At 36.0% G+C, this 23,861-nt stretch overlaps 2 protein-coding genes across 2 annotated transcripts; one reads left to right on the plus strand and one right to left on the minus strand.

Moving 5' to 3' along the window:
* Positions 1-7,757: 7,757 nt before the first annotated feature.
* On the plus strand, positions 7,758-9,179 carry LOC107794196 (uncharacterized). The gene is made up of 4 exons (XM_016616669.2): positions 7,758-8,011; positions 8,126-8,236; positions 8,678-8,758; positions 8,872-9,179. The coding sequence occupies exons 1-4, from the start codon at positions 7,796-7,798 to the stop codon at positions 8,944-8,946; spliced, it is 483 nt and encodes a 160-aa protein (XP_016472155.1). The 5' UTR covers positions 7,758-7,795; the 3' UTR covers positions 8,947-9,179.
* A 109-nt stretch (positions 9,180-9,288) lies between these two features.
* On the minus strand, positions 9,289-21,266 carry LOC107794195 (protein GLUTELIN PRECURSOR ACCUMULATION 3). Its single transcript, XM_016616668.2, has 16 exons — positions 21,101-21,266; positions 20,909-21,006; positions 18,950-19,088; positions 18,836-18,864; positions 18,109-18,205; positions 17,975-18,030; positions 17,775-17,882; positions 16,948-17,004; positions 15,595-15,686; positions 14,621-14,705; positions 13,774-13,926; positions 13,125-13,210; positions 11,591-11,758; positions 11,359-11,471; positions 10,463-10,553; positions 9,289-9,691 (listed from the first exon to the last, which is right to left on the minus strand). Exons 1-16 carry the CDS (start codon positions 21,160-21,162, stop codon positions 9,620-9,622), a joined length of 1,506 nt encoding a protein of 501 aa, XP_016472154.1. The 5' UTR covers positions 21,163-21,266; the 3' UTR covers positions 9,289-9,619.
* Between the last annotated feature and the right edge of the window lie 2,595 nt (positions 21,267-23,861).

Here is a 23,861-nt window from a genome sequence, read left to right on the forward strand (position 1 = left end):
TGCTTCCGAGAAGGTTTTGCCAACTGCGGACACCATGTTTTGAAAGTAATCTGGCTCTTGCGCTTGAAGGAAGACAGTAATTAGCTCGTGGTCATCCATGGGTGGCTTAACTCGAGCTGCTTGCTCTCTCCATTTTATGGCATATTCCCTGAAACTTTCACTTGGTTTCTTCTTCAAGTTTGAAAGGGAAATGCGGTCTGGGGGAATGTCGATGTTGTATTGGAACTGTCTGACAAAGGCCTGTGCCATGTCATCCCAGACATACCAGCGAGATGTGTCTTGATCCATAAACCATTCGGAGGCTACTCCCGTAAGGCTTTCCACAAAATAAGCCATCAACAATTTTTCATTTCTTCCTGCCCCTCTCAGTTGATTGCAATACCTTTTCAGGTGGGCTATGGGATCTCCATGTCCATCGTACTTTTCAAATTTTGGAGTCTTGAAACCAGGCGGCAAGTGGACATCGGGGAATATACATAGATCTTTGAAGGCAACACTCTTTTGGCCTGCCAACCCTTGCATGTTCTCCAACCATTGTTCGAAGCTTTTCACTCTTCGGGTCATTTCTTCCTGTACCATCTTTCGGGCAGGCTTCTCAGTTTTTGCAGCAAGATCAAACGAGTACGAGTGGTACTCATGAGAGTGGTACTGCTCTTGTTGTGTCGCAAATTGTGACTCATGACGAGGAACCTTCCCACTCTGAGTCTCTGGAGCACTTGTAACAGCTTCGACGTTAGTTGTCATTTTCTTTGAGGCACAAACCAACCACCTCAACTTTCTTCACAATTCAAAACCAAATATGTTAGAATGGACTCAGTCGGTCCTTATTATTATTATTATCAATATTTTTTTTTATTTTTTTTTATTTTTACCTTTGTTTTTCTTTTCTTTCTTTTTTTTTCATCATCATTTTTTTTTGTCGTGGTCGAATCTTATGGAGATTGCCTACGTATCATGACCCCGCATGAATCAGACCTTGCGTAGTTCGGACCACTAAAAGATAAACAATACTAAACATTTTTTCATATTAGAACAAACTGGGTTTCAAAGGTTTGAAGATGACCTACAAACTCGAAAATCAAACAACCCACATATTCTAATCAAAAGATTGGTAGACTCAAAAACAAAATTCCAGCTCCCTTTCTCTGTTCGGCAAATGCAACCAAATGGTTATTTTTTGCAAATGTGGCCCCTTCCAAATTTCACATGAATTTTGAGGTCGGGGAGGATTATTTCGACACTTTACAAACTTGTCCATTCTTTTACGAAAATAACCTTTCAACAACTGAAAGATACTCTAAGGCTATTTCGGCAAGAACGGTTTAAGATGCGGCCGAAGCTGGCTCGGCTTATTATGACAAAAGACGGTATTCACATGACCGCTGACTCTTTGATTTTTTTTCTTTTCAAATTACAATAAAAGACTTGGCGTTGTAAACACGGCCCTTCAGCGCCTCGGGGACGAAGATTTATAAGGCTGTGTGGGTCAACTTGGACCAAAAATTCTAAACATGACCCGAAGGTGGCTATTTATGCAAAGTCAGCCTTCCGGCGTCCCTTTCGGGAACATTCGGCTATTTATGACAAAACAGCATCACCTGACTTATTTATGACTCTTTTGTCGTTTTTCAAATTAGAAAACTCAATATTGCAAGCACTGCCTTTCAACGTCCCGGGGACGAAGATTTTTAAGGCTGTGTGGGTCAACTGGACCAAATCTTTTAAAAAAAATGACCCAAAAAGGTGGCTGTTTACGCAAAGTCAGCCTTTCGGCGTCCCTTTCGGGAACATTCGGCTATTTATGACAAAACAACATCACCTGACTTATTTACGACTCTTTTAAAATTCGACATGTTTTTCATTATTTGTTTGTTTTTGGCTTTTTTAGCAAAAGGTGGGGTTGGACCCGATGAGGGTTGCCTACGTATCTCACATCCGGTGAGAATCAAACCCGCGTAGTTCGGGCTAATTAACCGAACTATTTTAAAACATGACTCTTTTCCATTTTTATTTTTTGGCATTTCATAAGCGAGTACAAACTATTTTTAGCAACGAGACTCGTTTTTTCTTTTTCTTTTCAACAAATAAAACAACCTATTTTTCAAAGATAAAAATAACAGAAGTAGATGAACTAACCTTTTTTGAATTTGTGAAAGAACTACTTTAAAAGAAGAAATGAAGTATATTTTTTTTGGATTTTTGATTGATCTTTTTTTTTTTGAAAGAAATACTTCTAAGATATATTTTTGAATTTCATTTGCTTTTTTTTTTTATTCTAAAGAAGAAGAAGAAAGTATTTTTCGGAATTTTACCTTTAATAAAAGAAATGCTTTAAAAATATGTTTTTTTTTGAATTTTGAATTCCCTTTCAATTTTGAAAGAAGAATCAAAATATTCTCGGATTTTTTTAAAAACAAATGGAAAGACTTTCTAAAGGTGTCAATAATGGAAAATATTTTTGGATTATTTGTTTTGAGAATTGGGATTCTAAAAACTTTTGGCAAGACAATTGTTCTTGCAACAAATAAAGATATATATAAATTTTTTGGAAAATAAGAAAAACTTTTTGGATTTTTTAAATATATATACTTGCGACAGATAATGAAAGACTTCTTTTATTTTTTCTTTTATATATTTTTTTTGCATTTTCATAAGCAAATAAATAAATAAAAAAAAACATTTTTTATTTTTTAAAATAAGACTCTTTTTTCATTTTCTTTTTAATGGCAAGACAAACTATATATCTTTTCTCCTTTTTTTTTGAAAAACAAAACAGAGCGACGACTTTTTTTTCCCTTTGCTTTTAATAAAGCAAACTAACACATTTTTTTTTATTTTCTCAAAATTTCGGCAGAGTTTCGACACTACTTGGACATTTGTTTTTTTTTTCTAACAATAAGTAGTTATATCTCTACACTGTTATTTTCTCCTCTTTTCCACTATTTTCTAATTTGTGGATGATGATGAAAACATACACAATCTTTTTTTTCATGCCTTGTTTTTATATGTATTTTTATTTTTTTATGTTTATTGTTATTTTCAAAATGTGGCATGGGAAACATAAGGATTTCCAAGACATCTTGGATTTCGCAAATGTTCCCCATGCGCTTTTTCCAACATATGAAGCGTGGGGGACATATGGGAATTCCAAGACTTCTAGGATTCCACAAATGTTCCCCATGTGTTTTCCCAAAAAGCAAGCGTGGGGGACATAGGGAATTCCAAGGCTTCTTGGATTCCGCAAATGTTCCTCATGCTTTGATTAAAATAACATCATGCTGGAAATGACCAAATGACCCATTCGCTCTTGACTGAATACAACATGTAGCACATAGGATGCCATAAGATGGTCTATTATTTTCAGGTTGCTTGTCCTAGACGGACCCAACCCCTGTGTTGAGTCCCCTAAGTCAAATGCACATGATGCAAATAAACGTTCCTACTAGGGATCCGGCATGTGGCTTTGTTATACTAGGTTCAGAACCTGGGTGTTTGTTCTAGACCTGGCTTACCCGAGCGGACAGCTCGAGCCAAGGGGGGCAGCGTACCGGGAATACAGAAGCTTCACCGGCTTAGCAACTTATCCGAACCTCGTTCTAAATTGGGATTTGACACTATACAGAAAAGAAGTCATACGAAGTACGCCCTTCTTCATGATTTAGAAGACTCAGAGAGGATATGAGTTTCGGCACAGTTTATATACAGTTCAAATAATATCAAAACGGTAAAAGCAGCATTTAACACATTAGGCTCAAACATGTAAAAAATCAGATAATAGATAAAGCCAAATAATAACAATTATTTTAAGCTCGAATTCTTAACCCTGAACCAGTGGTTCTGGGTCAATCCCCAGCAGAGTCGCCAGAGCTGTCACACCTCATTTTTCCGCACCCGAGGGGGTGCGAGGGGAGTTTTTTCCAATTAAAGGACAATCGAGACGGGATTTATTTATTTATTTCAGAGTCGCCACTTGGGAGATTTAGGGTGTCCCAAGTCACCAATTTTAATCCCGAATCGAGGAAAATAATGACTCTATATTATAGTCTGCGTACCAGAAATCCGGATAAGGAATTCTGTTAACCCGGGAGAAGGTGTTAGGCATTCCCGAGTTCCGTGGTTCTAGCACGGTCGCTCAACTGTTATATTTGGCTTGATTATCTGATTTTTAATACAATTATGAACCATGTGCAAATTTTATCTTTTACCGCTTTATTATCATTATTTTTAGGAATGTGAACATCGCTTAAAACATATCTTTGGACTGTGTCACATGAAATGCACCCACAATCTGAAACATATTTTATTTGATGTTTTAGGATTTGGATTTGGGTCGCATGAAATGCGCACCCGAGTTTAAGAAAGTAATTTAATTAAATCGCGTCTAAAGAGGCTAACGCGTTATTATCTTCAGGGAAGGTAGTGAACTTCACTAAACGGTCCATCCCAAATTCTAAGTATTTATTATGACTGATTATTGAGGGCCCCGCAATTTGCATTTTTATTTGGCGAGGCTCGTCTCATTCAAAAAAGAATTTGCAACGTCATGGAAATGCATCTCATACCACATCACAGTCAATGTACCCGTGATTAGAGACACATTTCGATTCCATTGAGATTTGGATTTGGGTCACATAAATGTGCACCCGAGTTTAGGGAGATACATTATTAAGATGCGCCTAAAGCAACCAACGCATTATTATTTGTGGGGAGGGCCGTGAAATTTGTTAAACGGCCCATCCCGGAATCTAAGTATTTAATACATATATTTTGTGAGGGCCCCGCAATTTGTCCCTTTTATTCGGCGAGGCTCGTCTCATTTTATTCTTTATTATTATTTTTTATTTTTTTTATTTATTTATTTGTTTATTTATTTTTTTCAAAAGGAAAAAAAGGATAAGGCTAAAATAACTACATTCTTTGCTACTTTGCGAGGTCATAGGTTATAGATTGAACCTATTTGATGAAGCGAGTATTTTTCCGCGGAATTAAAATTGCTACTATAATTTCAACATTACTACCACATGTATAAACAACTATTAAGACAAACTAAATAATTAACACCTTTCATACAAACCTCTATTACGACAAATATTTGGATAACAACAATTTAAACATGAAGAAAACAAAATGTCAAATAGCTACCTAAAATAACGAAACAAAGGAAAAGACATTCAACAAATCCGATACACAAACAGTGCATAGGAAATCCACATCATTTCATTCCATTTAAGCAAATATAACACGTTTGGAAATGTGTATGCACCTGTTTGAAGCGAGAACAACAACCAAACTGTCCCGACCACTATCGGAAACCTCTCCAATGACGGAACCTCGATGTCAAACTCAACGATATCAGACCGGAAACCACGAGCACAACCCGACGACGACCTCAGACGGACTGCGCGACGATAGCGAAGAAACGGCGGCAACTGGGCAGGCTAATGCTAATGGTGACTGGTTCGTTGCTGGGGAAGGAGGCGAGCTGGGGGGAGCTGGGCGACGGTGGACGTGGGGGAGCAGCTGTGGAGGTTTGTTTGAGCAGTTGACGGAGGGGGTGTTTGGACGATGCAGTAGCGATGGCTACTGCTTGACGGGCGGTTGTCTGGGTGTTGCTGGGGTGCGTGGGATGGCTGGAACTGGTGGTGGTGTTTGGACGATGTTCGTTTGGTCGCGGTGGAAGGTGACCTGGTGGTGCAGCTGTTCCGGCGAGGAAGAAATAGCAGCTGTTGCGTGATAGCAGCGGTCGTGGGGTCGTTTGACTTGAAGAAGTCGGAAATGGTGGTTTCGGCGGTGGTTATGGTCGTTTGAGCAGTTGACGGAGGTGGAGAGAGACGGGGTGGTGTTCGGACGGTAATCTTCTAGGTTTTGCGGGTGGTTTTACGTGAGGGTTTTGGAGTAGGGTGGTGTACGCCGGTGGTCGACGAGGGGAAGGTCGGGTCCGACGATGGAGGTGGTTCCCTTTTTCGTTGGTTGGAACTGGATCGTTTTTATGGAGGTTGACAGTAGGTTTTTCCTTCTTCTCCTGAAGAAGATGATGAAACAGTACTATTTTCTTCAAAAATCCAAAAGTCCGTTTTTTTTCCTTTTTTTTTTCTGACCAAAAGTCCAAAATTTTCCCTTTGTCAAATGTGTTAGTCCGTGTATTTGACATGGTTTGCCCAGAAAAATGAGCCCACGCGTGGTGGGGTTCCCCACGTATCCTGGACACGGTTATTATGGGTTAGGTCCGAAAATTAGGCCTAAAACCGGGTAGTTTGAACCCGAATATTATTCTTTTGCCCGGACCCGAGAAATAGGAACACGTTGCTTAACTAGTCCTATGTAAGCAAAATAACTACCGAAAATAAGACTAGTATTTAACAAAACTATATCTTTTTTTTAAATATTTTTAAGGTTTTAAAATAGCTACAAAATATTAATAAAACTATTTTTGTAATTTTCGTAAATATTAAGATAAAATATGAAGTACTATTTTTTGTATTTTTTCAAAGTTAAAACGACTATAAAAGATTAATAAAACCATTTTTTTGTAATTTTCGTAAATATTAAGATAAAATATGAAGTAATATTTTTTGTATTTTTCAAAGTTAAAATAACTATAAAATATTAATAAAACTATTTTTTTTTGTAATTTTCGTTTTTTAATAAAGACAAAAATATGAAATAATATTTTTTGTATTAAAATGACTTCAAAACATTAATAGAATTATATATATATTTTTTGTTAATTTTCGAATTTATATAAAGTACCAAAATAAAGTACAATTTTTGTTTTTTTCAAGTTTATGAGGGATACATAAACTAAAATTTATATATATACTTTTTTTTTTGTAATTTTTCTTTTGCAACGAAATAAAGTAAAAATAGTTAAAATAGCTATACTAGACCCAATTTCACATATTCACACTAAAATGTGAAAATTCTCGGGGAGGGTCAAAAATCACGTGCTTACAGTGACCACACCAATCGATCGTTCCATAAAGTGACACTTTTCGTCGTTACGCAGCAACAAATTTAACGATACGATACTATAAAATTTAAGTAACAATACGATACAATATAACAGGTAACAACCATCCAAACAAATTGTTATAGGTCACACGAAGACAATTTTATCGTTGCTCGAAGATTCCCCTCCATGTTCGTAAATGACTAATTACTAAATCAATAATCCCCCTAATTCATTTTATGTAGCACTTTTTCTTTTATAATGCTTAAACTCTTTCTTTTATAGTGCTTAAAAAAAATTCACTTTGTATTTGAAAATTCTTTTAAACTTTAAACTCTGATTACTAAATAAGTGCTTTTAAATTCACTTATTGATTACTAAATCAATAATCCCCCTAATTCATTAACCTTTAAGAACTCACACATTTTAAATTCTGGATTCACCTCTTGGCAATTCAGACTAAAACAACCCCATCAGAGGGCTCTGAAGTAACAAACACTCGAATGAGTCAAAATAACAAACTAAACTATCACGTAGGCTACCCTTTCCTTCAAGCAAAAGCCTATTTTATCATTTTGCATATTAATCCTTTTACAACTTAGCAAAGACAACTCATTCCCATTACAGTATTTATATATGCAAATACATTTCTGGGCAGTGTTGACATGAAACTTAGTCAGATAACACGTACGTATTTCATTTAATATGTGTACCCTTTCAAGATATTGTTTTGAAGTGAAGAAAGGAAACGTGAAAGAGAGGTTAGAATTGAAGCAAAAGCAATAACACTAATAAAAAGGGATCAAAATATGAAAAGAAAGAAGGTGTGAAATTGTAAGGAGAAAAATGATGAGTACTCTTCAAAGTGTTGGGAGCAGTGGAAGAACTTCAACGACTGCGGACGACAACGATGAAGATCAAGAGATGACAAAGGTAGCATTGGCTTCATTTCAAGCAAGAGAAGAAGAGATTGAGAGGAAGAAAATGGAGGTGAAAGGAAAAGTTGAGACTCAACTTAGCCGTGCTGAAGAAGAAACTAGGCGTTTGGTTCGTGTTTGGGAGGTAAATACTGCTTCATCTGATCCCAAATATTAGTCGTTTTAACAAATTAAACTAGAATGAAATGTTCATTTCTTAATTTCCGATTTCTTATTTCATGTTAATAACTTTTAAAAGGAGCTTGAAGTGTTGACGGATCCAATGAGAAAGGAAGTTGCAATGGTACGCAAGAAAATTGACGTTGTTAACCGTGAAATCAAATCACTTGGACAGACCTGTCAAAAGAAGGTAGTATTTGCTTACTTCCTTATTGCCCTTCCTCTCTTTTTTTTTTTTTTTTTTTGAGTATTATAACTTTTAGTCTGCTGCAACGGTAATTATTTACATTTGGTAGTCGAAAAAGTGTATAAAATTTGTATAACTTTTGTATATAACATAATGTATACAACAACAACATCAACACACCAATTACACCCCACACACACACAGATATATATATATATATATATATATATATATATATATATATATATATATATATATATATTTTGATTGATTTTTTGAGAGTAGTTGTATAGTGTTATTTTCCCATTTTTATACAGCTAAATTCGTTGTTCAATTGCTAGTTTTACAACTTAAAATAAATCTTCTCCTAATGCTCCCTCATTCCTAATTTGTGTTTGTATTATTAAAATTAAAAATTTTAATGATATTTTCCTGTGGCAATAGGAGAAAGAATACAGAGAAGTGCTAGAGGTTTTCAACGAAAAGAATAACGAGAAAACTCAGCTAACCTCCACTCTAGTAGAGGTGACGATTCATAATAACCATTCTTTTTTTTATTCTTTTATTCTTGATTTTCTTTTTCTTTTTAAATTCCCCTATCTAATTGACTTTTGGGCTTGTGTATTTTCATCTTTTAGCTAGTGAAGGAAAGTGAGAAATTCAGGATGGGAAAGCTGGAGGAACTAAGCAAGGTTTTGAATCCCAAACGCTAGTGCTGTTAAACTCCACCATTGGCCATTGCTGACACTAACGAATGATTCACATATTCTCTATGTATCATACAGAAACAATTTATTTTAACTTTCACTTGATATCCCTTCGAATAATGTATTAAATTTTCCTTCCTTCGGTTTGATTATTCACTGTTGTTGAAGAGTTTGTTTGCAAGCAAAAAGAAAAAGGAAAAGGGAGACAAAAGTTTGTTTGGCTTCCTTTTAGTCCTCAATTGTATACTCTTAAGTCACTGTATGTAAATTCGAAGTGTCCTAATAAATGCCTATTTTTAGTGCCAAAGGCATAGCTCAAGCGACAAGTCGAGGATTTACAAAGAAATGCTTTATGCAATGTTTGAATTCTCTACTATAAAAAGGATGATAAGTTGATAACTATGTTTATAACGTCGTAGGTTTTCCAATCAGAACAATGAAATATAGAAGTCTATATAGAGACTTTTACAAACTGCCAGAAAAGGTAGGAAGTTTATGAGTACATTCAAGATTTTACGCGTCTTTGCTAAATCATAGGGATTTACCTCGACTCCACCCCCCTTCCCCCAAGTGTTTGTGGGGGGGGGGGGGGGAGGGGGTCTGAGTTGAGAAACACTAGTACAACTAATTTCCAGGGGGTAAGGTCATGATTAAATATAAGATCTTAAACTTGAAATTTTTAATCTGCTCCTATATCCACGACGAGCTGCCTGTACTCAGCTAGCAGATGTGGTATATCATCCATACGTAGCTGCAGATCAGAAAAGAACATTCTAACTGAAAACTGACAATCGAAGGAGTAAATGACATTACTACTAGGAAAAAGGTGATAAAAGTGAAGAGCTAGCAACAAACAGATCACAGATGCAAACAAATGCACATATTTAAAAGAAAGGAAAGATGAAGATAAAGAGATAAAGAGGGGTTCAAAAAATGAAGTTTACACCCAACTTTGGTTTCGACTCAGGTGTCACTTCTACTGTTTATGCAAACTAAATACATATTAGGGAAACTATACACTTGATGGGTTGATAACTAAAGCCCTGGTTTGTGGTAATAACGAATATCTCCTCTATAGCATGATAATTTACGGTTACCTTCCCTAACAGGAAATGGTGTTAAGTTTAGTGTCTTTTCAGCATCTTGTCCACAAAGCTTTATGCTAATGTTCAAATGCAAAGCAGTCTTAGTATGGAATGGTTGCAAAAATAGATCTACTTTAACACGAATTGTCAAGAAGCACTCTGTTGCTAACCTCAGTATTCATGACGAACTACTGGAAAAGATACATGAAGTAGGAGGAAAGTGGAAAACTTAACAAATAATTAGCATGATGACATTAAAAGTCCGAATGTCAAGCTCCAAGGAAACTTGAGCTAGTTGCAGCACTCAACAAATCAGAATATCAAGCATCAAGGCCACTTGAGCAATATATAAGAGAGATGATAAAGAAGTGAAGCAACCAAGAATTCAGATGTAAATAACATCAAGACTAACAAATAGAACCTTGAAGAACGCATACCTGACTAATATTTCTGATATGATAGAATCTATAAGTCTCTTTCCCCATCGATCCAGCATTCGAGGATTGTAAGAGTGATCTTAGCTTTTCCCTGTAATGTCAAATGATCAAAACTTAAACTGTGAGAAGGTGAACAGCATTTCAGTTGAGGTACTCCCTCCCCCTCCATTTTCTTTTTTCTTTCCTCTTCAAGAGAAAATTTGTTCCTTCAACTGTCCACACATTCATAAAATGGGAGGAAGTAATTGAAAGACCAAATTTTACTTAGATTTGATAGCAGATCACATAGATTTCATTTAAATTCAATGATTAACTTATTTCCGAGTCCTGAAAATTGATAAAAGTCAGGGTCAATACACTTACGTCATGAAGGTTGAAAGGAGATTCTAAAATTTCATCATCATATCCAAATATCTATAGTATAAAGCCCCAAAATTTAGTCTCACACCAGTAGAACACAAGAAAACTTCAAAAGAAAATAAACAAAACACTTGCTAACAAACAAGTTTATCAGCGACTTGGTTACTTGGGGAAACATGAGTTTTTGTGCACATGTGAATGCTTATGGAAAGACATAAGAAGCACCCCATAAAACATGCAAGATCTCTTAGTAAGCCCTTGCTGACATATCAGGTGCCATTGAACATTATCCAGGGAAAGCATCTATATATAGTGATAGTGATCCATCGCCTTGACTTGAGATACTGCTGTAAACCAACAATGCAATAGCACTTTATACGTCACTAGTGAAATTTACATTTACTTCCATCACTCGTAGAAGTAGTCTGACTTGATCATCTTTTCAGGATATGTAAGTTCTTCTTCACATTTATAAGAATACCAGAACTTAACTAGATGTAAACATAAAGCAAAAATGTACAAGACAATGTTCTTACTTCTGAAGGTGGGTAATCATGCGCTGGTAGTCACGAAGTAATGGGCTAAGCTCCTTTAATTGAATTGACTTTGGCGAGGACCTTGACCAATGGTCACGAAGTGCTTGTACAACCTTCAGTGATCAAACTATTCAAGATTAAGTAACTTAAACATTTGCTCAGGTGCATGCGCATGTCCATGTGTGTGTGTGTACATATTGCATAATATACACTGAGCAAAGAAATTACAAACCTCTTTATTACTGAGAGCTCCCTCTCCAACCAATTTAGATGCCAATTCTAATAATTCTGTATCTTCCAACTCATCTACAATTTTCTTTGTATTGGAATTGGAGATGGAGACTGAAACTCCTATCCTTTTCTGCAACTCTGCCAAAGCATCTTCTTGCATTTGCCTCTCCTATTAATAGTAAGAGAGAGTTAAACCAGGATAGATCCTTTGTCCGTCATAGAAGCAATATCAACACACTCATTTAATTTTATTTTTATTGAGATGGTAAATATACATCTAAAATATCAAAGCACAATCACAATAAAGAGACTTACTAGGATGACAGATATAGCCGTGGTAAAAACCGCACCCTCAACAACTGCCACCCACTTATTCACCCCCACCCCAAATACATACCCAAGGAAATCAAAAGATTTTAAGAAAAGACTTGGACATACATGCAATCATGCATGCAGATAGACGGTATCGTCAAGCAATCACTTGATTAAAGAAAACCCAGTGAAGCTTGGGCCAATGGTCAAAGCTGAGGTGCCACAAAATTTGAAGTTATCGGATTAATTCAGTGTAAAATCAAGTTGAACAACATCTGTTTATATTCTTCCCCAGAAGAATAAGGTTGGTTTTATCATTCTCTAAACTTGGATAAGTTTATTGTACTGTTCATAAACAACTATCTTGACTTTGTAACTCTGCAAGGTTGTGCTCTCATTTCTTCACTCTCAGAAAATATCAAGTAAGAAATTGTTTGATGCCTCATTTTTTTATAGAACAAGTAAATGGGGTTCAAAGCGACACTTGTGCAAGTAAACAAACAAAATTTGAACGACAAAGTAGATTTAATTTCTTTTAAAATTCAAAAAAAAAAAACGTTGGCATCCAGCTGCTCTGCAAGCCTTCCAGCACTAGTTCAAACACCTTCATGCCAAGCAAAAAATATCACTTTCTACTACACCAACTCTACTTGTGCCTTTTGTGCTCAAAACTCCAATTCAGAGCAAAAGGGAGTTCCATCACATTTTACCTTCATTTTTCTAGAAAAGGTCAAGTTTGACACCATTTCAAGGATTTCTCAAGTATGATTACAACTTCTTATGCCACACAAAATCTCCAAAGATTGGATGCATGACTCCTTAGTGTGAAAGGAAACCAAAGTATACTCAAGGGGGGTGCGGGAATGACCATCTACGTCTAGTGAGTGAGCTGTGCCAATTCATGCTGGTGCCCAAGCACCTTTGAAGTGTAAGTGGTTCAAGTTCTGTAAGTAGGGCTAAGCGGCTCTTTTTCATGGGTATCATTCAGTAATCCTTGCTTGATGTTTAACTTTATGCAGAGACTCCACTGACCAGTTCATTCCACGAGTCAAATGCGATTTGCATCTAGTTGATACATCATCGAGATGTTTAGGCTCCAAATTCCAAATAGCAGCAAAAAGGAACTAATATGTCCAATGCAATGGTATGGTCTCCTAGCACACACATTTTAATATTTGAACTGAGAGGGGAGTAATAAAAAATGAAAATCCATGGCCCTTTACCTTCTCCATACTTGTCATTGAAGCATCCTGACTTTCATGAATGCCCTTGGGAGGAGAAGCCGTTACGCGCTTAGCAATTGGATCATCTAAAGATCATACATTATGAAGAAACATACGTACAAGATGTTAATTGAAAGAATGAGAGTGTAGTGCAATCAAGTCTATAATACAAGAGAAGTTCGTTCACTTTTCCAAGGCATGCATTAGCTTAGAGCTAACTCTTTATTGCCAAAATGTGTAACATTGTACAACTCATACAACTCTAGCACCATTTAAATGGGCGGTTAAACTCTGCATGAGAGTTGCTTAAAAAGGAAGGCTTTTTCCTGGCATATCTTCATACAAAATTGACCAACTCAAACAGGGCTATTGTGCAAACTTTAAGGAAAAGCTGGAAGTTGAGAAGATATGAACGAACTCCTGATATCAATTTTCAAATGATCTAATAAAATTATAGATCAACAGCATAAAATCACGCAAGTAAGAAATAAACAGCAGAGGATAAATGGATGGAGAACAACAGTATGCTAAGAAGGAAGTAATCAATTAAGTTGGTGGCACAACAAGCTAACACAAGTTTTTGAAAAGAGAAGAACTCCGCTTAACAGTGAAAGGTTACACAAAGCTGTACTTGAAAGAGACTCAATACCTTCTGGAACTAACCACCAGAGATCACCATAAGTTGATTTTCCATCGAACCCACCAAACAACAAATATCGTGACCCAACGGAGGTCATCGAGTGGTATGCTCGTGCAGCTGGCGATACATTCATAGTTGCTAGGCGTTTCCACTGTACAGAGACTGGAAACAGAGAACTTTAGAGCAAAATACTCTTACTGACCATTTACAACAATCATGATGGTTTTCAGATCATTTAACTATGGTTGTGTTTGGTACGAAGGAAAATGTTTTTCCAAGAAAAATAAGTAGTTTTATCACTTATTTTCCCTTGTTTGTGATTGTGCTTTGATGGATAGGGTGCGGGGGAATTGGTGAGGATGGGGAATAGGGTTGGGAAGGTTGAAGAAGAGTTTTGGAAAATGTTTTCCCTTCTCGTGATAGAGAAAACTTTTTCCTCCAATTGGAGGAAAATAAGTTCATGAGGAAAATGTTTTCCAAAGCATTTAAGCCAACCAAACATGGAAAAATTGGAAATCTTTCTCCGGAAAATGTTTTCCTTCATACCAAACACACCCTATGTGCCTCCATCTTCTATAAAACATACATTCACAATTGTGGAAACATTTGTTAATCTAGTTAAGTCTTTTACATCTCCAAATTACTTTTGTATGTACAAGCTATAGAAATGTATTTTTGATTGGTACAAGCTACAGAATTCTATTAATGTGGATCAAAATTATTCTGGCATGAAAATGCAAAAGAAGCTCCGCCATAGAACAAAACCAAAAATTGTAATGCAGTACAAGTCACAAAGCCTATACCAGTACATGGAGCGCTATAGTAATTCTAAAAAGTATTGATGATACATGCTTACCCCTGTCTAAAACAACACAATCATTGTAGTAAACATCATACCGACTCAACCAACCACCAGTTCCGTGCCCTCCAAATAACAACAGCTGCAGAGAAATTATAGGTCAGAATGCTTCTTCTTTTCTTTTCTTTTATGGTTGCTGGAAGCAGGGAAAGGTTTGAGTGAACAGTATCAAGTGAAAAGTGGAAATAATTACATTACCCATAACACATAAGTGACAGGTTTTCTTCTTTTTTTATTTGGGATAAAGTAAAGTAAAAAGTAATGACAGTGTACAATCATTAAATAACTATACTTGCCACTCTAATGCAACAGTAATTGTGTGGATATTTCAAGTACAACCTGGGGAAGTTCATCAAGAATTTCAGCATAATTCACAACAATCTTTACTGGTGATATCGACACAACCTGGCTGTGCCAATATGGGCTTCAGGAACAATCGAATACTTGAACTTACATGCACTAACTCCTCCTAGGTGAAGAGGTATGTATAGACACTATGAAGTTTCTATGCACATTTATACGACTTCAGAAGTAACAAGAGAGTGTAAGGAAAGGAATTACAGAAGTTTGGATATTATCTCCACCACTATTCTTTTAGAACTCTTCAAAGTGGCAACAACACATCTACTTGCAAAGGGTTTCGGCTCCTCTAGTTTTACTACCACAGTAAACACAGTGATTAAATAAAGAATTTAATATTCTTTTCTTAAGGGGTTATATGTGCTAAATGAAATTATACCTCCTCAATAAACTCAAAACTGCCAGTAAAAATTGCACGCATCAGACGTGCTAATTATGTTTTCACTGCAAATAGATTTTCAAAGATATTGCCAAGACAGATGTAACACAGCTAGCAGCTGATAAACATCAACACCCCAAGAACAGTGTTAACTCATTCTTATCTCCTTATATTCCAACTATTAACTTGCATAGTTTTGCATGCCATGACTTTCACCATGAAAAGGACTTACATAGAGTCCTCCAGATGTAACTGTATGTCCACAACGCGCTGTAGGAGCTTGACCTGGAAGCTTCAGTTGGGTCCATCCAGGGCTTTCGTTCTCTTCCTTCCGGAAAAATCAGAAGTTTTTATATAGCTAAGTGCTTAAACAGGAAAAATAGTCATAAAAGCTTCAAGAGAGAAGTCCAGAAAAAAAGGAAGTGGAAAGATAAAACCAATTCAAACTAACTACAGCAGATGATAGGGTACAAATAACATGTGAGTGATCCAAAAGAATGTTGACTAATTACTGGAAATAGGGGTGGGCATTGGTCGGTTCGGTTGTGAATATTATCGGTTTAGCATATCGATTATCGGTTTACAAATATGATAAACCAATAACCGAACCGATAAGATATCGGTTATCGGTTAATCGGTTATCGGTTAATCGGTTATCGACCATTATCGGTTCGGTTATCGGTTAATCGGTTATCGACCATTATCGGTTCGGTTATCGGTTTACCCGATAAGATAGCTCAATCTAGAGTTAAGCAAAAAGAGAAAACAATTCACTGGAGTTAAGCAAAAAAGAAAAGAATCTACATATAGTATACTACCCATTTCTGCGTTCTGGCCACAACTAATATTTGAAGCATGCTTCATTTTGACAAATTCAAGACCTATGCAATCTCAAAAATTGATACTACAACTCCACAAGCATTCCATCTCCAATTCGCTGGAAATAGCATTTAACAGGAACATAAATAACAATTTTTTGGTTTCCTGCCAAAACATAATCAAGAGATCGATGTCTTTTTTCAGAGTCCAATTGTAGCAAGAGCAACAAGAGTACTAGTAATTCAGCAGTTGTCCAAACACAACTAAAATAATACTAATTCTTATGGGGTTATCGGTTAACCCGTTAAGAAATTGGGCAAACCGAGGCCCGAACCGATAACCCAATAGTGAAAAAATATTAAACCGTTACCGAACCGTTAACCTAATAACCCGATATCGATACCCCAATAAGCTTTTTTCGGTTTGGGCTATCAGTTATACCCGATAGTTGCCCAGCCCTAACTGGAAAGTAGTAAATGAAAAATAGAAATTCCAGCTATACGAACTAGAGTATTTCATCAAGGGCAGCCAAACTCATATTTTCTAGGAAAATTTGTTCCTATTTCTGAAAGACTGGATAAGCACAGCCACGAAATATTAGCTGAAAATGTATGACATGCCATACCAATTCAAGAAGCAACTGATGAAGTTAAATCACATCTTCTCTTCTTTACAAACCCGAAGACAATTTACCAGAAAAAGGAAACATCACTAGTAAAAAAGGAAGTCCACTGATCATAACTTGAAGCTTCAAGGTAAAGTATACCTTCTTCAATTAGGCCCTTCAAAGCCCACAAGTCAGCCATGATTGGCCCTCCACCTCCTACCCAAAAGTAAAGTTAACCACATTAGTCCATATATTAAGAAAGAGATTCAAGTATCTGAACACATGTAGATTAAAACTAAAACCAATTAAAGATGTCAATGCCAACTTGCCCTACAAAAAGATGAAAAGTAAAAGCATCACCAGCGTATGTAAGTTGTAACAAACATACCTTCAGATAAAATTGCAACTGAACGGTTAAATGTGTTTTAGAAAATGGTAAATGTACTATTATAACTTGATTCTATGCCTACGTATATTATGTGTTTGTTCTCCATGCCCTCCAAAGTGGAAAAAGAAATAGACAAGTTGAGAAGGGTTTTCTTACGGCAAGGAAACGTTCAAAGATTCAGACTTCTCCTTAATGGATCTCATACTCTGTTAAATTCCTTGCTATATTGAAATCTTTCAAGACCATTTCTCTGGACACCCATGCACTGAACCATTTACGTTGGGGCATTTAAGAGCTTCATTCCCTTCAACATTAGTTTAGGATGTAGCATAGACGTGCAAGTTTAAATCCTTAACTTCACTCACCATATTAAGTGTCCGTGAAATTTTCCCTTATGCTTAAGCGAGACTAAATTTGCTGATAAACTGCTTTAATTCCCACTGTAAGAGGGGGGGGGGGGGGTCAACCTGATAAGTGGAAGACCTCAAGATTTTCTAAGCAGCATAAAACCTTTACAGTATATGAAAATGCTGAATAGCAAATTACAGAGACAAACATGATATATCCAAGCCAAATATAAATCATCATCCACATTTACCTCTACCACCATAGACAAGCAATCTTTTCTCGACCATAGTAGAGGTATGGCCACATCTAGGTGGCGGTAAAGTTCCCAAAACAGATAACTCCCTCCACTCAAGAGACACTGTTCAAAAATATACCAACTGTTATGGATAAATTGTTATCTAACACAGGGAAAGGGTAGAGAAAACCTAGAGTTGCTATCAAAGACAGTACTTGTGTCCAAGATATAGACATCTGACAACCACTTTTTACCATCCCAGCCACCATACCTGCATGCAAATCAACGCCAAAAAATTAATGAAAGAAGGATAAGACATAAGCACCAGCAGAAGGTAGGACAAACTTACATAACAATTTTACTGTTTCCAATGGCTGAAGCAGCTGCGAAATCCCTTGCAGAAGGTAAGTCACCAAAACTTGTCAACTCTGACCATTGCCATATATCTAGCACCGCAGAGATAAAAAAATCAAGACCCAAGTCTGATGACAGTGAAATATACTTTCTTCACATGGTTTGCAGCTTAGAACGCCATACTAACAGCGGATAACTAGCAGGGGAGGAGTCGGGCACTAGTTAATTTGTGTTGTTTCTGCCAAGCAAACACTGATCAGTGAGAATGTGGATTGTATACGGCTTAGAGGCAGCTTTACTCGGATAGCATACTCTGTTTTTCATACCCCTCTACTGAGAGCTGTGGAGGAAACTTTGGAGTGCTGGAGGTAAAGGAAGATGGACACTGGGAAGGAGCTGAAGTGTAATCCTCTATGCATCTTTTGGCTGATTTGAGAGAGAAAGGAATTCTTCTGAAGGAGTTGAAAATCCATTATGGATGATTAATAACTCCTTGTTGATCATTACTATATTTTAGGCAAAAGAGCTATCCTATATTGTATAATTGGAAGGAGTTTGATGTAAACCTGCACTGTTTAGTGATACAACTTGGTGTAATATCAAAGAGATTATTGTGAACTTATCACAAATGTCCGATGATAGTGAAAAGAAGAAATAAAAAATAATGATGCATTTTTCTTTGCATAGCAGCTCACATTGCCAATGTAGAAAGAAATCCTTACCAGTATCCAGAACCCAAAAATCGCCTAATCTGAAAATGAGGATACCCAATTAAAGGCATTGGCAGAAGCAACATTTATAATACACAACATATGAGTTATGTAGCATCTGCATACCTTCGACTGCCAGATCTCCCACCAAAGATGAACATATGACAGTCAATTGATACAGCAACGTGGAATGCTCGTGGGCTGGGACCCACTTGGCCATCAGAACCACTGCCTGTGCAATCTGGCTGAAACCACAATTTGTTTTCTGAAACATTAACAACATATGAATTTAGAATATAAAAATGACTGATTGATTCAATACAAAGCAACCACATTGGCTTCCAGAAACTGTATTATGCAATGTCACAGAGGAAATATCAACCGAAGACGCCTCAATCTCAAAAAAGTTTTCATTGGCCATATGAATATTTTACATATCTGTTCCGCTCCATCCGGCCTATTTCATTGAAGTACTCAATAATTTATCTTAAAAAGAAAAACTAGTGGTTCTGCAAAACTAAAGGCTCTCTGACTCTCACTTATTAGACTGAAACACAAATCTCTGACCAAACTAACTATAAGTTCTCCTTATAAAAAAAATAAAAAAAAATTAAAAAAAAAACTAACTATAAGTTCTCTAAATTTCACCCTACTCCAACATGACATACAAATCTATACCAAACTAACAAAACGTTCTCTAAATCTCACACTTATTCTAACAACCCAAAAAATACCTCATATTTATTCCTACACTGAATTACAAATCTCGAATAAAACTAACTAAAGATTCCTTAAATCTCACACTTACTCCGACCTTGCAATACAAAGTCATAAACTATACGTTCTCTAAATCTCACACTAATTCCAATAGAGTTTAAGTTCTATGCAATGACAGTGTAAAAAATATTTACACAATCACATCATGTATACCGTAATTACAAGTCAATCTCTTGATAAGCATTAACTGTTAATGTAGTAAAATGGGTAATTAATCTACTATCACAGGTTAAAATTTACTGAAATTGTACAAAAGTCTTTAAACTATTAGTGCTTTCCGCCAAATGATATGTTTAAATACTAATAGGGATGGCAATGGGGCGGGGCGGGTGCAGCAAAAACCACAAAAATTTCAACCCCCCTCCCCCTAGTTATTTTTTCAGTTTTCAACCTGCCCCGCCCCGCCCCAATTAATTTTTTTTTCTTTTTTCTTTAATTTTTTTTCTAAAATAAACTAGTTTGACATTTTATTATTTTATAAAATGGAGAGTTTAATAGAATCACATAAACATAAAACTGAGAGTATTATGCTGATCTAAGAGTGGCAAATGGGCGGATCGGATCGGATATGGCTCAGGTCGAAGGCGGGTAATGAAAAAACGGATAAATTATCCGACCCGATTCATATTTAATACGGATAAAAAATAGGCTAACTGGCGGATAATATGGGTAACCATATTATTCACGACTTCTTGCATATGATCACTTTTGGGAGAATTCTTAGTCTTCCTAACTTGAGGAACCGCTAATTTGAGGCTTTATAAATGTAAAAGCTAGACCCATTGGTTATCCATTTTCTAAATGGATAATATGGTTCTTATCCATATTTGATCCGTTTTTAAAAAGTTCATTATCCAACCCATTTTTTAGTGATAATATGGGTGGTTAACTGTTTTCTTTGAACCATTTTGCCACTACTATGCTGATCTTTCAAAATAAATGGGTTACTATCATTTCCTATTACTAATACGACATCTTGACTTATGTAATATCATTTTGGCGAGACTTATGCAAATTGGTTAATTATAAATCAAAATAGTATTCGTGCTAGTGAGAAGAATGTGAAATTGTAGTTGAAATGATTGCTTTGTTTCAAAAAAGATAAAATTCAAAGTTGCCCCGCATTAAACTCGCAACCCGCCCCGCTTTAAAAAATTTAAAAACTGTTTAACCAGCACCCGAATAAGAGCAACCCCCAAACAAAACCCGCCCTCCCGCCCCGCCCCATTGCCATCCCTAAATACTAACTTCACCTCAAGTGAAGAGAGAGTTAAATGTTAGCAGCTGATTAGGAGGGAATCAACTTACCAATATCATAGACAGTGATGTCATTAAGGAACTTCTTGTCAAGTAGTCCGCCGAACACCACAACTTTCGATTTCCCAATGTTCACTGCAGTGTGTCCACTGATAATTGGCAACAAAAGTTTCGTATTTAGCATCAAATTCAAATGATTCAGACACAAATGAAGACAGATTGAAATGCAAAATTTTATCTTACCTTCGAGGTTGTGGAATCGTTCCGGCGAAATCCGAAGAAGATGCTCGAATCCAGTAATGCATTTTCACTCTCTCTCTCTCTCTCTCTCTCAGTTGATCAGCTGAATTCGTATGAGCTGAAGATGCTGACTTTCCTACTGGATCCGATCCGACTTTGACTTGCCAACCGGGTGGGCATATTATGTGGGTTACAATGTTGTGGGCTTTTGGCTAATGTATCTGGGCCTAACATTGGCGATTTTCACGTAAAAATAGTGGTAAAAATGGCGTGTAGTAGCCACTAATTAAGGGTGTCTTTAGTTTTTATCCACTAATTATAATGCTCAGCAAAAATAGCCACTACTAATAGAAAAAAGACAATTTTACCTTTTCTTCCTCTCTTTCGCGTTGCATTTTCATCTGGAATACCCAAGGTGATTTCACGGTCGGCCTCCTTCATGCTTGGTCAATAGCATCGGGTCTATTAGTAGCCCCAATTACTAGGACATAACCAGGTCCATCACGAGATCCTTCTGATTTTGCTTCACTATTTCTTTTACCAATACGTACAATAGTTCCTTTTGCATCATCAAAATTTTCAAGTTCTGAATTTTTGAGCAGATGTCTCAATTACGTACAGTAATTTCTTTCTTCTTACCTTGTTTTTGTTTCTTTTGAGTTCAAAGATTAAAAGATAAGGACATGAGTCTTTAAGTTTGACATGCAGGTTTAAAAGTTAAGGACAGACAGTCCTTAAATTTGACATGCAGGTTCAAAAGATAAGGACAGACAATCCTTAACTTATAGTTTCAAGTTCAAAACTTAAGGACAATCAGTATTTAAGTTATTGTTTCAAGTTCAAAACTTAAGGACTTGTTGTCCTTAACTTTGAGTTTCAGGTTCAAAAGTTAAGGACAGACAGTCCTTAACTTATAGTTTCAAGTTCAAAACTTAAGGACAGGCAGTCCTTAAGTTATTGTTTCAAGTTCAAAACTTAAGGACTGTCTGTCCTTAACTCTGAGTTTAAAGTTCAAAAGTTAAGGACAGACAGTCCTTAACTTACAGTTACACGTTCAAAAGTTAAGGACAAGCAGTACTTAACTTACAGTTACAAGTTCAAAAGTTAAGGACGCTTGGTTTTGAAGTTTGAGTTCCAAGTTCAAAAGTTAAGGACATGTAACCTTGAAGTCCTGAACTTAGAGTTTCAAGTTCAAAAGTTAAGGACATGTAGTCCTGAAGTCCTGAACTTAGAGTTTCAAGTTCAAAAGTTAAGGACATGTAGTCCTGAAGTCCTTAAGTTAAGGACATGAACAGAAGAGTATTTTCGTCCGAGCAGTTAAAGTTTATTAAACCAGTGGCTAAAGACTAAAGACATTTAAAACGCTGGCTTTAAAATAAAGACATGAGCGGTGGCTAGCCAGTTTTCGGACTGGTTATTTAGAAATAGCCAATTTTCGGACTGGTCATTTAGAAATAGCCAGTGTTTGCAAAGTCATTAAACAATGGCCACTATTTTGCTGCAACATGAAAAGTTCCAGCATAATATGCTGGAGATCGGTACACCTGTGTATGAACTTCCAGCATATTATGCTGGAACTCCAACACGCGGAAAGTTGCAGCATAATATACTGGAGATTGGAGCACATGTATATGAACTTCCAACATATTATGTTGGACCAATATATTTATACTAGAATTCCAGTATATTATGCTGGAATTTTCGGATTTTGAACAATGTTTTCGTTCAGATTTATCTTTACATGAAAAGTGGCTAAATTTCAATTACTTTTGAAACTGTGGTTATTTTTGAATGACCGCTTGTAAATTTTGTTATTTTTGAATTTCTCCCGATTTTCACAAATGATCCTTTTGAGACTACTCTTTAGATTTTGACCACTCTTTAGATTGTCCCCGACGCTATATAACCAGATGAATCAAAATTTTTTAGGAGTACGTACTACAGACAGACGTTTGTATTTCACTTATGGGTCGTTTGGTTGGAATATGATTTATACCCGTATAAATTATGTCGGTATTAGTTATATTTGGATAAGTTATGCTGGGATTGTTGTTTATTCATTGTTTGATATGTTGTATTAAGAATGCCAATTGCATAATTTCTAAGAAAGAAGGTATAAGTTATATCGGTGCTAATTACCCCACCTTCTATAAGGTATAAGTTATCCCAGTGTTAAAATTAACACCGGAATAACTTATACCTGGTTTGCTAACTAAACAGAGTATTAAGATGGTATTAAATTTTTATACCACTCTTATAGCTTCTTATACCCCTTATTCTATTATTAATTTTCTTTCGTAACTATAGTCTACCATAAATATTCTTTGAAACTATAGACCATATAAAGTTTTCAAATTTGTGTGAATTCAACCTTACCTATAATTTTTACAACACATATTAGGCTTGATTATTTAAATAGCAATTTCTTTTTTCACGAGAATTTGTAAATAGCAAATTCAAAGAGCATCTGTTTAGCAGTTTCATTATTTAGTTTGTTTAGCAAAGTTAAGGGGTATAGTTAGATTCTTAAGACAAAATTTCTTCCTTTTTTTTTAATATTAAGGCACTAGGGCCTAGGCACTTATATAGAGTGGGGATGCTCCCAATTCTACAGCAATTAGTTCTCAATTAGTACTTTAATAGTCGGTAAGTTTTTAAAATTAATTTATATTAAAAAGTATTTTTCTCAAAAAAGTAATTTTGATGAGAAACAATTTGTGTTTGACTAATTAATTTAAAAAATATTTTTAAGTAATAATTAATA

This window comes from Nicotiana tabacum, chromosome 11 (assembly GCF_000715075.1).
Source record: "Nicotiana tabacum cultivar K326 chromosome 11, ASM71507v2, whole genome shotgun sequence".
Lineage (NCBI taxonomy): Eukaryota > Viridiplantae > Streptophyta > Magnoliopsida > Solanales > Solanaceae > Nicotiana > Nicotiana tabacum.

Coding starts and splice junctions, on each gene's coding strand:
- LOC107794195 (XM_016616668.2), bottom strand. CDS start 21,162: ATGCATTACTGGATTCGAGCATCTTCTTCGGATTTCGCCGGAACGATT. Junction 18,206..18,835: donor TTTTTGGGTTCTGGATACTG/GTAAGGATTTCT, acceptor CTGCGGTGCTAG/ATATATGGCAATGGTCAGAG. Junction 11,472..11,590: donor GAGCTCTCAGTAATAAAGAG/GTTTGTAATTTC, acceptor TGATCACTGAAG/GTTGTACAAGCACTTCGTGA.
- LOC107794196 (XM_016616669.2), top strand. CDS start 7,796: ATGATGAGTACTCTTCAAAGTGTTGGGAGCAGTGGAAGAACTTCAACG. Junction 8,237..8,677: donor GACAGACCTGTCAAAAGAAG/GTAGTATTTGCT, acceptor CTGTGGCAATAG/GAGAAAGAATACAGAGAAGT. Junction 8,759..8,871: donor TAACCTCCACTCTAGTAGAG/GTGACGATTCAT, acceptor TTCATCTTTTAG/CTAGTGAAGGAAAGTGAGAA.